Source organism: Ascaphus truei, chromosome 5, assembly GCF_040206685.1.
Source record: "Ascaphus truei isolate aAscTru1 chromosome 5, aAscTru1.hap1, whole genome shotgun sequence".
Classification (NCBI taxonomy): Eukaryota; Metazoa; Chordata; class Amphibia; order Anura; family Ascaphidae; genus Ascaphus; species Ascaphus truei.
In genome coordinates this window covers 94,668,274-94,685,039 of record NC_134487.1, presented here as the reverse complement: position 1 = coordinate 94,685,039, position 16,766 = coordinate 94,668,274, and the positions used below count along the sequence as shown (strand labels likewise).

Here is a 16,766-nt window from a genome sequence, read left to right as displayed (position 1 = left end):
CCCTACATACTCTATTTGTGTTCACGGCATGACATGACAACCAATGTTTTTTTTCCCTGTAATATAAATGCAAATTATAAAGAAAAGAAAATCAGACTTAAAAGCTTATATTGATTTAATGTTAGAGCACTGTTCCAAATTGTTGAAAATTATTTTAGAAGATGGCTTAGTTTGTGCGCTGTATTTTATTTTCAAATCATTTTGTAGGTAAACAGTTGATGAATTTGTGCAATATAAATCAAAATGTTTTTGGTACAATTTAAATAAGAACCCTTATCATATAATTTTTTTCCTGTGTGATATCTGTAGGCATCCATGTGAAAGGTTTAAACTAAAGCCAAATTCTTTTTGAACACATCAAAGAAATATATGAGGATATTTAAGTGTCTTTTAGAAGTAGAGGCAAAGGCACAGTGATACAGTAGATCAATTTCAGCAATATTAATTGTTTGTGTGTATAATAACATAAACGAGCTTATAGATGGTTTGTTTTTATAGGGTTTTATTGCTCGGTACGTATAAAACTTGCAGAGCAGAATTGAGACGAGATGTAGTTTTTCTCTCTGACAAGTATTATTTTCAAGCATCAGAAAAAAAACCCAGTAATAAATTCCTCCTTTTTGACTATGCCAGTATAACCTACCTGCATTCAAAAGTGACATCCATTTTACTAATCCAGTGTAGCATCATATCTCTTGCAAACATATGTGAGTAATTCCTTTGAAATATTTTTTTGGGGACTGTAAAGTGGCACATCTTTTTTTGGCAACTGAAGAGAAACATATTTTATTACAATACTGTGCAGGATGAATCATACTGTATCTCATCTAATAAAAACGTGCAATTTGCCATTCATTTAAAAGGGGCCGGTCACATTACTTTCTGTGGTTGCTATACATTTGCAAGTGTAATCCCTATGTCTGGTGGGATTTATCCATGCAGCAATTCTGTGTCAGTGCTATCCCTGGCGGTTCCACACAGCATTGTGAGTGAACAGAACAGATAACTTTACTTTTGTTTCTTTTGAGACATTACAGCTCCCACGTTCTAAGATCATACTTATATTTTAATTATGCGTCAACATGTTAGTGCTAAAAATTAGTTACATTAGTTATTAGTTAGTGTATTGTGTGTATGAAGTCTTCATATACTGCTGCGGCAGCTTTTAATCTAAAGTTCGCCGGGAGCTGGCCAGGAGCGCCGCGGGTCTTCTCTCCGTTTAAAAACGGATTTTCCAGCGCGGCGGCCGTTTCAATAGAAAAGCGCTAATGGCGCTTACTATTGAAAGCGCCCGAGGCGCGGGAAAACTGGCCGGTTCTCGGCCGAAGACTGCCGTGCACCGCCCGCGCTATTTTTAAAATGCGGCTGCCCCCGCATTAGGTTTAGCCTGGTCGCCTCTGTAAATTTATTTTGATGCATTGCATCATTTTGATGAATACTTGATTGATACATTTTTTGTGTATTTTTATATAACTACTGTTAGTAAATAAAAAAAAATATTAATTCAATATCTCTATAATAGCCATACTGTCAAAAATAACCTATATAGTGAAACATCTATGCTGTCAAATTAATTTTTGGTTGATACATAGGGGGTCATGCACTAAGCAGTGATAAGTGCTTTTAAGTGAGATAAAAGGCCATTATAGCGTGATACTGCTGCTGTGAGATTCACAAAGCAGTGATAAGTCTTTTAAGTGAGATAAATGCCTTTATAGCGTGATAATGTCTGCTATGAGATTCACAAAGCAGTGATATGTGCTTTTAAGTGGGAAAAAAAGCAATTATAGCACGGTATTGCACTGTGATCACGGCTTTGTGAATCTCACAGCAGGCAGTATCACGCTATAAAGGCATGTATCTCACTTAAAAGCACTTATCACTGCTTTGTGCATAGCACCCAGAAAACCCACTTATCACGGCTTAGTGCATGACCCCCATAGTAACTTAATTCTGCTCTAACATTATTAAGATGGTTTACACCAAGTTGAACTTGGCAGGCGGAATTTTGACGCACTTTCTATTCTTTTATTACACAGAAATATCATTTTAGTACATACCATTAAAATATGTACATCTAGTGCAGTCAATTTGTGTGTGCCCAAAAAAATATAATTGTTGACGCTGATTGGGCAGAGTGAGAAATATCAGGTTAGGAGATAAGTGCACACAAGTGCAATGTCAAATGAGATTTACATGCGCCATAAAAAGCCAGTTGTGATGCTGGGTACTTACAGGTAGATTCTCATAAGTTTGCTACATTTTTAACGTAACGTTATCAAATTGTAATGTACTGTATCGATATTCATAACACATATCCCCAAAGGTGCTTAACTCTACTGTAGAATAAAACTTCAGACTCTTGCTCTACAATAGCAATATATTATGGATAAAAGCATTTTTTGAACGATTGTGGAAGTGTTACAAGAAAGGCTTATGTTCCCTTTTACTTTTAACCTCAGAAATGGCTTCATTGCTTTTTTACTTATCTAACTATAAACTGTCTCTTCGTTGGTTGCTGTTATCTTTCTTTTCCCACCCTGAGCAGGTTAAACAGGAAACCACTAGTATGGATTTTGCCTTGAAATGGAACAAACATGTTCTCCTGTTATATCTATCTTTTAGATCAGCTCTGAAAGAACATATGCTAATTTGTGTAACTGTTGCAACCGCGAGCAACGCCCAGTGTCAAGAAACACTGTGTAACCATTAGATCACGCCTCGTATTTCTCTTTGCTTTAAATGTAGATGTGTAAGTATAAGACCTAGTGCTTATGTTAATCAGACTCCGGTCTGGCTGTGCATATGTATCACTTGCTGTAGCTAGTATCACTTGCTGTAGCTATGCAATAAACAGAGTCTCTGGCAGACTGTTATCTTTAGACAAGGGTGGAGCTTGTTTCTCCCACACTACAATGTTCAGCCATTTTCTTTTAAAATAAGGGAACAATAAATGTTAATGGCCTTTAGGCTTACTCATATGCAAATTATATGATTATGAGCACTTTACCTAATTGCAGAGATCCTCAGACCTCTGTTACTGTTAACACATGATAATAACAATACAATATTTAGCACCTTACACAAGATGCCCTCTCTCATTTCCAAACCCTATGGAGCATTGCTAATTTCTGGAAATAGCCTACAAGGCAAAATGGAAGGTCTTGAGTGGAACCCATATGAATGGACTGAGTGTAGGATTTAACACATATATTACATGTGTTATACTAACATATAAATATCAGAAACACAGCAACAGATGTATATGAAATAGTTTTTTTTTTTTTTAAGGGATTAACTATTACTATATATTATATTTAATGATTATAGGGAATGTCATATTAATAATTGTTTGTTATTGTATAGTGCTGATAGTTTTACATAGCGCTTTACAGAGACATTGAACCCCCTAGAGCTTACACTCTATGTTTTTGGTGGCTGAGGCACAGGGAGATAAAGTGATTTGCCCAAGGTCACAAGGAGCCGACACTGGGAATTGAACCACAGACCCCTACCCAAACTTAGTGCCAGGGTCAGTATCTTTACTCACCGCGCCACACCTTCTCATGTAATATATGGTTATGTGGCCTACTATTGTGTATAAAGTATGAGTGTACAAGAATTAATCTACATACGAGAACAAGATTTTTAATTAGACAGAAGTAGGACAAAAAATATTCTAGTGCACACAGTTGCTGCACTGTGTGTAAAAAAACAAAATAAAGAAACGTAATATTATTTACAAACAACTAATATAACTATATACATAAACAGGAACAATAGCCATATGTACAAAGTTTTTAAGGCCACGCCTCTTTTTTGGTGGGGCACAGCCTCCTGCACTTGGCCCACAGGTACAGGGCTCTCTCAAGGTGCACACTGCGGAATAAAAGTGCCAACGGTGCGGCCATCTCCTCTGATGGCGGAGGAGGGGGAGTCTCAACCAATTGGGATATCCCTGATGTGGCCAGTGATTAACCTAGGTTGCTTAGCACCAAGGGGCATGGAAAGTGTCCAGTGACTGCTGCATAGCCCAGATGAGTACATTTACAGAGCCTGTAAACTGTGTAACACTGATTGTGGCAGCTGTTGGATGGTTGTCTCATTGCCAGGAGCATTAATTGCCCTTGGTGCTATGATGCCTGGTCCCACCATCGGGTTGCTGTCAGTCCGATTGCTCCCTCCTTTGAGCCCTGGCATCAATACAGGCAAAATGGCCTGAGATGCCTTGAAACGCCTCCTGCTGCATTCCATAAATCTGACTCTGGTGCTCCATCAGCAACACAGAATTAGAACCAGATGTTGGCTGTCTCATTGCTGCAGCTGGAACTGCAGGTTTGGTAGCCCATGGTACAGCTGGAAGGGCAGATGAGTAGCTGGGGCAGCCAGTTGAGCAGCAGGTGGGGTAGCCTGAGGTGCAGTTGAAAGGGCAGCCCATGGAACAGCAGTGGGAAAGCCAAAGTTTCAGCTGGCTCAACAGGATCATCTGTGACCTATGTGAGCAAGAGGGTCACAATGAGCTGTGCTCCTCCTAAACCTCGGCAGCTGAAGCTACAGCCACACACACATATATATATATATATATATATATATATATATATATATATATAAAAACAACATTACCATTCTCTCGTCCGGTAAAGAAAGACTGCACTCGGTTCAGTAATCATGAAAAACTGTATTGGGCATCTGAATAAAAAAGATAAGTCACCCAATCCGACGTTTCGGTCCTGGAATAGGACCTTTCTCAAGCACCCCCTTGAGAAAGGTCCTATTCCAGGACCGAAACGTCGGATTGGGTGACTTATCTTTTTATTCAGATGCCCAATACAGTTTTTCATGATTACTGAACCGAGTGCAGTCTTTCTTTACCGGACGAGAGAATGGTAATGTTGTTTTTCTATTATTTGAGACTAGCACCTGTCTATATGAACCAGTACATTGAGTGCAAGCTGTGATGTTTGTTTATATAAATATATATATATATATATATATATATATATACAGCTAAACCCCGTTATAACGTGCCTCGTTATACCGCGATTCGGTTATAACGCGGTTTTCCCGTGGCTCCCGTTTAAAAAAAAAAAAAAACATTTAAAAAAAAAAAACATTTTCATTTTTTTTTTTGCACACTGCACACACTGCACACACTGCACACACTCACTGCACACACACTGCTCATTGCTCACACTGCCACACTGCACACACACTGCACACTGCACACACACTGCACACTGCACACACTGACACTGCACACACACTGCACACACACTGCTCATTGCTCGCACTGCACACTGACACACTGCACACACACTGCACACTGCACACACACTGCTCATTGCTCACACTGCACACACTGACACACTGCACACACACTGCACACTGCACACACACTGCTCATTGCTCACACTGCACACACTGACACACTGCACACACACTGCACACACACTGCACACTGCACACACACTGCTCATTGGACACACTGCACACACACTGCACACTGCACACACACTGCTCATTGCTCACACTGCACACACACTGCTCATTGCTCACACTGCACACACTGACACACTTCACACACACTGCTCATTGCTCACACTATACACACACTGACACACTGCACACACACTGTACACTGCACACACACTCCTCATTGCTCACACTGCACACACTGACACACTGCACACACACTGCACACACACTGCACACTGCACACAATTATTATATAGAAATAAACAGACAACTGCACTTTAACAGATGTATTTTGCTTGTACAACGTCTTGTGACTTTTGTTTCACAAAGTTAAGGGGGTGGGAAGTCATTGTGCTGTGGGGGTTGGAGGGGTGGCGGGGCCCTGCGCTGCGGCTACGGCGGGCCCTGTACTGCGGCGGGGGGGGTGGTTAGCGGTCTGTGTGTGTGAGTGCGAGTGCCTGTCTGTGTGCGCGCGTGTGTGTGTATGAGTGCGTGAGTGCCTGTGTGTGTGTGTGTGTGTGTATGTGTGTATGTATGAGTGCTCCAGCCCGAGTCCGTGGAGGGAGGGGGGGGGGGAGAGTAGCGGGTCCCTCCTGCAGCCAGTGGAGGGAGTGGGGGGAGAGTAGCAGCTCCCTCCTGCAGTCCGGGGAGGGGGGGGAGAGTAGCAGCTCCCTCCTGCAGTCCGGGGAGGGGGGGGAGAGTAGCAGCTCCCTCCTGCAGTCCGTGGAGGGAGGGGGGGAGAGTAGCGGGTCCCTCCGCTCAAGCCACGCCCCCCCTCCCTGTCAAACCTCCCACCTCCCGCTCCGGCTCTTACACTTACTTACACACACACTCAGACACTTACGCACACTCACGCACACTCACGCACACTCACACACACCCACACACACACACACACTTACGCACACTTACGCACACTTACACACACACACTCACAGACACTCACACACACTCACACACACTCACACACACTCACACACACTCACACACACTCACACACACTCACACACACTTACAGACACTCACACACACTCACAGACACTCACACACACTTACACTCACACACACTCACACACACTCACACACACCCACACACACTCACACACACTCACACACACTCACACACACACTTACAGACACTCACAGACACTCACACACACTTACGCACACACTCACACACACCCACACACACCCACACACACTTACGCACACTTACGCACACTTACGCACACTCACACACACTTACACACTCACACACACACACACTTACACACACTTACACACACTTACACACACTTAGACACTCACAGACACTCACACACACTTACAGACACTCACACACACTCACACACACTTACAGACACTCACACACACTTACAGACACTCACACACACTTACAGACACTCACACACACTCACACACACTCACACACACTCACACACACTCACAGACACTCACAGACACTCACAGACACTCACACACACTTACGCACACTTACGCACACTCACGCACACTCACGCACACTCACGCACACTCACGCACACCCACGCACACTCACGCACACCCACGCACACTCACGCACACCCACGCACACTTATGCACACTCACGCACACTCACGCACACTCACGCACACTTACACACACTTACACACACTTACACACACTTACACACACTTACACACACTTACACACACTTACACACTCACAGACACTTACACATTCTCACAGACACTTACACACACTCACACCCACATACACACACTTTCTCTCCCATATATACATACACACACACACTCTCTCACTCTACACAGACGGGGGGTGGGGTCGGAGAAGAGGAAAGGCCGCGACCAGCACCACCACCCGCTCCCCCCCTCCTCCCGCGCAGGCAGCGGGAGCGCCAGGGACAGCGGTGGGGAGAAGAAACCCCCGCTACCACCTCCATGCAGGCAGCGGGAGCACCGGGGACAGCGGTGGGGAGAAGAAACCCCCCGCTACCACCTCCATGCAGGCAGCGGGATCTGAGGTAAGCGGCGACCTGAGGGACATCCCCGCTCCCATCTCCTGCCCCGCGGGCTGTCACGCGGTGACAGGGGGAAGCGGGGACAGGAGGGACATCCCCGCTCCCATCTCCTGCCCCGCGGCTTGTCCCGCGGTGACAGGGGGAAGCGGGGACAGGAGGGACATCCCCGCTCCCATCTCCTGCCCCGCGGGCTGTCCCGCGGTGACAGGGGGAAGCGGGGAGCGGAGGGACATGCCCGCTCCCATCTCCTGTCCAGCGGGATGAATATGCGCTAAAGCGCGGCGGCCATTTTTTTTTTCCGCGACCCCGTTAGTAACGCGGTGGTCTCGGGGTGGACCCCGAGACCCGCGTTATAACGGGGTTTAGCTGTATATATATATATGTGGCTGTAGCTTCAAAGGCTGAGGTTTAGGAGGAGCAACAGCTCATTGTGACCTCTTGCTCACAGAGCAATATATATGTGTGTGGTCGGTTTGGGTTATGAACTTACTGGGGCAATGTGTGTTTGTAAATTTCTATTGGTAAATAATGTGGAGGTTTGTGACTTCTCCCTGATTTAAGCTCACTTATCCCACCTTTTAAATGGCAGTTCTTATTAAGCACCTTTGAATGACCAGTCTATTAAGACAGTTCTCCCTCCATGACAGAGGTTATGAGAACATTTTGTGGGTGTATTAGTGTTTGGACTTGCAAAACAGGGGATACCGTCACGTGGTTTGCAAGCGTAACATGCTTTGGCCTAAGAATTGAACTACATGACCCTGTCTTATGAAAAGAAAAACAAATAAGTATTTTACTATATTATTTGTCATATTGGATGTAGCACTGAGGCTTTATGTCTTTTGTTATACTGCACACATTAACCTCCTCCTTAATGTCCATATTGACTGGTCACGCAATTAAGAGAGAGTTCTTCAAACAGAATCTAATTAACACATTCTGCTGTTGTTTTTTTAATCAGGTGAGATTGTATGCACGACCTGATGCAATCAGAAGAGGATCTGGGGAATATGCCCTTAATATCACAAAGAGCCTCTTGGAATTTTATGAAGACTACTTTAAGGTTCCCTATTCCCTACCAAAACTAGGTAAGAATGTCTTTATTTCTAATGTTCTACAGCACTGTATTTTTTCACAGTTTCTATCAATTTGCCATGTTAGAAGTCTTGCAATGTAGTTTCATTTTGGATTTTGATTTCTAGCTAGAGATTGTCATGCTGGGCTAATTTATAGGATACCGTGAACATCACTATTACATTTCTGTATCAATCCTTATACTTGCCAAACAAACCAGTAGAAGGATGTGTCAAACGAATCTGTAACCCTTTGTATCATGTTTCTACAATGGTTACCTTTCATGCTGCTAATGTGGTACTTTTCATTCTCTATAAACATGTTTGAAACTGCAAATGAAGATCAAGATCAAATTAACTTGTAATGTTGTTAAAAACTATCAATAATTGTTTAAAATGGTATATGTTGATAATTTTTTTAGATATATATTCTTAAATCAAAGAGTAATCAAACTAGGTTAGGCTGCACTTATAGTGACGGCGACGGCGCTCGAAAACAAAACCATTGACTCTGTTGCTAGCACTTATAGTAAACGAGATGGCGACGGAGCGGAAAAAAATTTGGTAGCGGGTTAAATTTTATTTTTCAGAAACTGTCGCTACATGTGACAGTCTCTGAACCAACCAATCAACCTGTCGCCAGTGACGTCACCGAAAGTTAAATTATAACTTTCGTGGGTGGCGACGGTGACGTAATCCGTCGTGTCGCCGTCACTATACGCGCGGCCTTAGGTGCTTTCAGTTGAGTGAATGGAAATATAAAAAATAGATGGGCTCTCATGTACTGTGTGCATTTATGTATTTTTTTCCTATATTTCCCCAACTGTGCACACAGGGCCTCACAGAATAGACCTGAAAATGCATAGAAATTAATACAGTAAGTGCATCATAAAAGTATTCATTAAGAAAACACATCAATCGTTTAGTCGCTGACTGGTCAAAATAATATATATCAGAAATCAAGCTCATATAATGATGGCCATGACACAGGTATGAAGGGCTAATGATGCTAAAGCATTCACAGGCAAACTGGTGAGTTCAGGCATTTTGTGATCAGCAAATACATGTACTTTACAAATTCAACAGTTGATATTAATTGACAATTGCAAACTGTAAAACAAATAACTCTTGTGACAGGAAATTATATGCATATGTCTAGTCATGGCTCTCAGTAATAAAGCATTAGAAAAAAAGAGGCATGCTCTATCAATGCCCCGTCCTCTACCACAGACACGATAAAAAGTCTGTCCTGGGGTTACTCAACAACCACAGTTCAGAGGAGAAAGGGTTGCCTTATGATGTAGGACCATTTAGTAAGTATGAAATATGTCACTTTACACATGGATGTAGGGAGATGTTCACTGGATTAGGTGGAGTCACATACTGTATATGTATTTTTATGCGATGATCTCAGTGACAAAGGCACACTTTTATTTTCAGAAATAGGTTTGCACTCATTGCTAGAGGGCCCTGTTCCATGTTTGAGGTGATCTAAGTAAATTTGTTCTTGAGAGATCTTATGAAAAGTAATCCCAAAAACAAATATTACAGTATAATTTCAGTTTAGTTTTATTTAGTTTCTAACTAAAGCTGACAATTTTACAATAACCCCATTTTATTCCTGCCAATGTGATGATAGCCTTGGTTGACAGACATTTTCCACTCTCAGTCCGACAATTTCCCATATTTGTGAAGATAAAACGCTTCCCAGGATCACGTGAATATGCTCTTCAACACCTAAAGTATATAGATATGAAACAACATGATTTATTTTGTCTGTCATAATTAGGAATATAATACTTGAATGATATATTCTAGTTATCTAACCAACATTATTCTGCTTTTCTACTCTAAGCACATATTTATATTTGTATCTGGAGGTTTTAGTATTATGTTAGCAGATGTAGGTGATGTCATATTTGACTCATGCTTCATGGCACCTACCACCCATTTCTCTTGTGAAAGCAAGTTTGTAGAAGGTTACTGCACCGACACACTTTATTCGAGCAAATACCCAGTTTGTACCTGGCAGATACCTGGAATGCGCCACTCCTCACCTCTGACAAGCCCCGTTGCATTTGCCTTCCCAGCCTGGGTTCATGCCTGGCTGACGGGCGGCTGATCTGTTAAATGATAATGATTAGGATTTAATAGGCTGCAATGCTTCGCGTGTCTACCAGATGGTATAAATTCATGAATTGTAATGCAGTATATATATATATACTGTGCAGTATTGCAGCCATCGGGAATAAAATGCTTCAATCCCTGCTTGGAAAATAACCCAATGCACTCGGGCAGAAAACAGTCACAAACCTCAATACACCCGGGTATACCCGAATTCGTGGGACTAGCCGAGCTCGAATAAAGTGTGTCGCCAGTGTACATCTCTTATTAGTTGACAAAATATAGCTTGCATACAAAAAATGTGTCCTTCTTTCACCCATCTTGTGGTTTAGTGTGGCTGATGATCAACTGGTATATTTCTATCTGTGCAGAGTTCTAAAATTGGGATAAGTGATGTAAATGCCCCATGTGCCTTAAGATGTCCATAGAGCCCCTATCCATATTATTGCATAAACCACCTTACCCTCCGATTCAGCAAGCACTGGCATGTGTTAATGCATGCGAATGGGCGTTAATTCCTATTCCGGGCAATGGGAGTTACCGCCCAATTGTGTGACTTATCCTGTATTGGAATTTCATGAATCTGAAACCCTATCTTGGATTGACATCTCGGGATAATTAGAATGCAGATGGCCACTGATAACCCTGCATTTAAAGCACTGCACCAATGCAAAACTCAGCTAATGCAGAAAAAAGACTGTGGTTTTATGTAAAACAGAATCTGCTATTATTGATTCAACATTTTATTGCAATCATATTAAAATTTAGATAAAAAAATAATCACTACAATTATGGATTAACCGGAGGGTCATGAGATTATCTGCGGGGGGTGCAGGGTTTACAGAGGCCCAGCGCGCTTCCCAAAGGCACTTCAGTTAAATGCCAGGGAAGTGGTGAAGGCCTCTGTAAACTTCACTTACCTTGGTTCAGACGGCTTCTGGAAATGCGTCGCCATGGCAACGTGATGTCATGACGCCCAGAACACCGGAACCAAGTTATGGGGGTGGGGGGCATGGAGAATGGGACAGCCAGCAGGGGGGCGCAGGAGAAAAAGATTGCTCTCCCCTGGATTAACTAATGATTAAAAAAGAAAGGTATTTATTTATTTGCTCAATTATTTTTATATTTAACATTTCAAAATCTCCTTACATGAACAAACATGTAAGTATGTACTGTACCTATTTATGACAAGGATAAAAGTCTCTTTAGTCTTATTTGTTAAAGTTTATGCTCAAAGTCATATGTTATACTGGATTATAATGCAAATTAGCACTAGAGCTATGCAACATTTTTGTGGAAATTTGTGAACCAGGCAAAATGTGCCCCTTTGTTTGTGAAAATGTCATGAAAATAAATCAAACGAAACGTTTCAAATCAAACGTTTGCTAGTTGCAACAACAAAAATATTCAGGTCACATGACCCTTTCTGACATTTTTGCCATATTTTCATAAAATGTGGTAAAATTGTGCGTAATGTAAACATTTGCAAATCACATTTGAAGACATTTGCACATCTCTACTCAGCAGTGTCAACACAAAACCCATTATTTGGAGCAAATGTAACTGAAGATTAGTGACCGGGTACTCGGTACCCGGCATACCCATCAATATTTTTAGTTCCTGAAAATGACCCAGCCCAGGGCACTGGAACCCAGTACCGAGTACTTCCGTCCTCTTCTGCTCCATCGGTCCTCCTCCTCAATTACCTCCTTTCCTCCGGGGCAGCGGGTGAAGAGGACAGAGAATGTCAGGAGAAGAGCAGGGCAGCAGAGGAGGACAGCAGCTGACGGCAGATGGAGAGGAGGAGGACATCAGCCAGCGGTGGAGGGAGAGAAGAATGGCAGCCTGCATAGGAGAAGGACAGCAGCTAGCAGTGGAGGGAGAAGAGGAAGGCATCAGAAGAGGACCATGTGAGCAGAGCATGGTGGCACAGGAGGAACGCCGGGAGGAGTGTGACCCAGTGGTCCGCCCCTCAAATCTTTTTTGATTTACAGTATCTGCCACTGCTACTGCATGCCCCTCCATGGCCGTCCTCCTGTGCCACTGGTGCTCCACTCACATGGTCCTCTTCTCCCACCACTGCCAGCTGCCATCCTTCTCTCCCTCCAACGCCCCCTGGTCCTCCTCCTCTGCCGGCTGCCGTCCTCCTCTCCCTCCATCACCGGCTGCCTTCCTACTCTCCAGGCTGCCGTCCTCCTCTCCCTCCACCGCCCCCTGTCATCCACCATCTCTGCTGGATGCTATCCTCCTCCTCTCCTTCCGCTATCTGCCATCCTGATCCTCTCCCTCAGTCGCCCTGCTTTTACCGCCCTCTTCTGCAGCTCCCCAAACCTACCCAGTCAGATACCCGGCTGGGTAATTTTTGTTTCCCTGGGTACCCGGTATTTTTTAGTACCTGGTACATCACTACTCCAGACCATGTAGTAGATGCATTATGCATAAAAAAACCTGGCCTCATGAAGAACTTTTTTTTCCCTAAAATAAAACATGCCTGTCTATATCTTCATTTTCAGGCTGTTATAGAAACGGGTGGAATGCTAACTAAATTGACTTAAGCAGCAATACTACATCCCTCCCTTTTTTCCTCTATTTATCTTATTTGTATATGTAAAGCATGTGACAATGTATAATCCTACATTCTTACCTAATATGGCAATAGTTTGGTGTTCCTATTATAAATCTGTAAACAGTCAGTGTAACTCAGCAGCTACAATGTATCCTTATATTACAAAAGTAACATTATCTATTGTTATAATTTCCTGCTTTAAGTGAGTAAAAAAACGCTGCCTTCATTTACAGATTGAATATATAATAGGCCTAAGAATGTAATTTTTTTTTAAGCTACTGTGTAGACAAAGTGTTCATTCAAATACAAAAACAGAATACGTTGCACAGGGTTTGAAAGATGTAAATGATAAAATGATCCTACCATAGCTTTGATATGTTATTATGTCCTCATCAAACAATCAGGATCCTGAATTTTAACATTTTTCCACATTCTTATTAAAAACCTAAAAATACTTATGCTAAGCTGATTTGGCTATGAACATAAAAATTACCCTAAGAACTATACAAAAGAAACAGAATCGCTGCCAGGATTAATACAATGGCTTTATTCAGGGAGAACTGGCAACAATAGCAGTATCCTTTCTAGCATTGACCTAATGTACATTAAATAGGTTATTTTGGTTAAATCTAGCATCAAAGTAATTATGATTTGGAAAACAAGCCAAATAAACAAGTAAAACATGATATCCATGTATAATAGCAGAATAATCTCCTATTGTCACTCACTGTAAATGACTGAATATGTACTAAAATCTATGTAATAATTCTCATTCAGATCACCAGCATAATCATATTTTAAATAAAATCAGATAATTGATTTTGAACAAAAAATGTAAATTTATGATACACTACCGACACACTTTATTGAAGTGTGGTCGGTACCGCAAGCCGGGAAATCTCCCGGCTTGCTAGTGGCCGCCCCTCGGCGTGCCGCGCGTCATAGACGCGCGGTCACACGTCATCGGGAGCGTGCGCCCCCTGCACGCGTGTCCAGGGGCTCCCCGAGGGAGCCCTGGTGTCCCGCGATCGCGGGACAGCGGCAGGGGGTTCCGGGGGACCCGGCGGACCCGGCAGCGGTAGGGAGAGCGCCCCGATCGGAGGGCGCTCTTCCGCTGCTTCGGCGTGCGCCCGTCACACTCGGGCGCGTGCCAGGCTACTGCTGCGGCACAGAACGGGCAAATGCTCGAATAAACTGTGCCGCAGCAGTAAACACTACGGTTAGAGAAAAGACACTATGTGACCGTACATATTACATTATCAAACAATAATTACAATTTCTGGCAGTTATTTTCTATTGAACATTAATGTGCATGAAATCACTACTCCTTCCTTGCCGAAAAAAGCATAAACCCTGTTGTGTAGTAATGTCACTAGTATCTATAAGATTTGCTTTTGTAGGGCACTTGCCAGCTGCCTGCACTCACAGCAATCCACTTACCTTAATTTTGATGTTATCAACCTCTTACTATATGTTACCCGTTATTTTTTTTTTTACCATGATATATAAAATATTCTTTGACAATCAATGCTCAATTTGAACTCACAGTCTAACTAATTTTATAACTCAAGCAGGTAGCTCTGATAAGCTAGGTGCCATATCGACTGGGTTGGCATGTTCCTACCTCACGGTCTGACAATTGTGCTATCATGGTATTAAGAAAGATTTCTCACAAGTCAGATACCATTCGGTAGGAAAATGCCATACCGATCGACTTAGTTTATTTTTCAGAGATCTGCCCATACGGTCTGCTTGCAGTCTGTAAGAGCTGCTCAGAGAGAACTGCATCTTCCTGCACAGCTCTTACAGGTGATCACATTGTTTATATTTTAATTTTATTAACATAGTTAATTAACCCCATTCATTTCAGGTCCAGGGAACCCCTGCTTCCTGAGGTAAAGACCTCCGTAGGGGGTACCGATATCTCCTGCACGTTTAAATGCCCCATGTCACATGATGCGGGAGAATTAAACTTGCAGGAGATACCGACACCCCATACTGGGTCTGTTCCTTGGGAAGCAAGGGGTCCCCTGACCTGAAATGAATCGGGTTCAGGTCCAGAGGCCCCTGCTTCAATAATATGTCATATTGGTGGATGTACCATGTGATGGCTTCCCTTCTTTTTGTGAAGTGACATCATCTTAATGGGAGGAAAGAATATGCTACCTGATTGACTGACTCCCTTCCCTTTAGATGATGTTTCTTCAAACCCCAAAAAAGGGAAGCCATCACTTGGTACATCCACCAATTCGATTAGTGGATGTACCATTTGTCAGAGAAATGTGATGTAATAGGCCTTATATAAGGCCTGTCATGTCTCATTTGTCCCCAAGAAGATGTCGGATCTTCTCTTGGACCTGTTAAAGAACAGAAAGAAGAAAAGAAAGAAGATCTACTCCCGGGACTCATCTTCAAGCAACTGAGGATTGTGGGCTTCTGCGCATAAGGGTGTTCTTCAAAATGAAGATCATTGCTTTGTGGGTCAAGAGACGTGCCCCAGTTGGATAAGGAGGATGAATCTTCATCCCAGCATGGGTAAGAAACTCTTGTATTGTATTTTATTTAATTGTGCATTTTTTTTAGGATGCCCATTGATTGGCAAAGTGTTTATCTATGTCCCCTTTGACGGTATAGATAACCACATTGACAATCAATGCGTTTTTTGGCAAATTTTTGTTTTTATTTAGTCGCAATGTATTTTATTTTTTTGCTATTATTTTTAGGTTGCCCATTCATTGCCATTGTGGTAATCTGTTCACCCATTGTTGGCATATGTTAACACAGTGACAATACATGGGTTTATTGTCTACCGTGTCATTTATTGTACTGTGATATCAATTTTATTTTATTGTGTATTTCTTTTTTATGAAAACAAATGGGCATAAGCGCTATTAGCCATATTTGGCTGCTAGTGCTTTTGCCCATTTGTATGTGTGGTGATGGGGAATGTGGGTAGATGCCCAAAGGAGGGTGGTTGTCTCCCAGATGGATAGCAGGGTAGAGGGATGAACCCCTTAATTACCATAGCAGTTAATAACCGCTAAGGTAATTTAGGGGTTACTGGCCAGTAGTTAGTTTTTTATTTTACTGTTGCTACCCACAGAGGGTGAGGAGGACTAGGAGGACACAGAGGTTGAAGATGAGGATGGCCTTCATCCTGGCAGGGGTAAGTACATGGTAAGTAATGGGGGTAAATAATTACCAGTGCCCGGTTTGTTGGTGGTAGAGGGGGTGGTGAAGCTTGGTGTTGCTCCAGGGTCGGTGGCTAGGCTTTCCCGGGAGGGTTGTGGGTGGAGTTAACCCCTTCATTGCCATAGCAGTTAAAAACACTAAGGTAATGAAGGGTCTAACCCATCCCGCTACCCACCGGGTAGGCCTAATCACCCACCCCAGGCCAAATAACACTCTTTAGTTGGCGAGATCAGAATCTATGAGTTGCAGCCATGATGTGCATCTCAGAGCTACCTGTATAGCTAGTTTCAGCATTTTCTCAGCTACCACTCAGTTT

At 42.8% G+C, this 16,766-nt stretch overlaps 1 protein-coding gene across 1 annotated transcript in view; it reads left to right on the top strand.

Annotated features, from left to right (window-relative positions):
- TRHDE (thyrotropin releasing hormone degrading enzyme) overlaps positions 1 to 16,766 on the top strand; it is a 930,657-nt gene that overhangs the window by 256,982 nt on the left and 656,909 nt on the right. Inside the window, exon 3 of the mRNA XM_075600229.1 lies at positions 8,457 to 8,583. Coding sequence (XP_075456344.1) covers positions 8,457 to 8,583 — 127 coding nt within the window. The remainder of the gene's footprint in view (positions 1 to 8,456; positions 8,584 to 16,766) is intronic.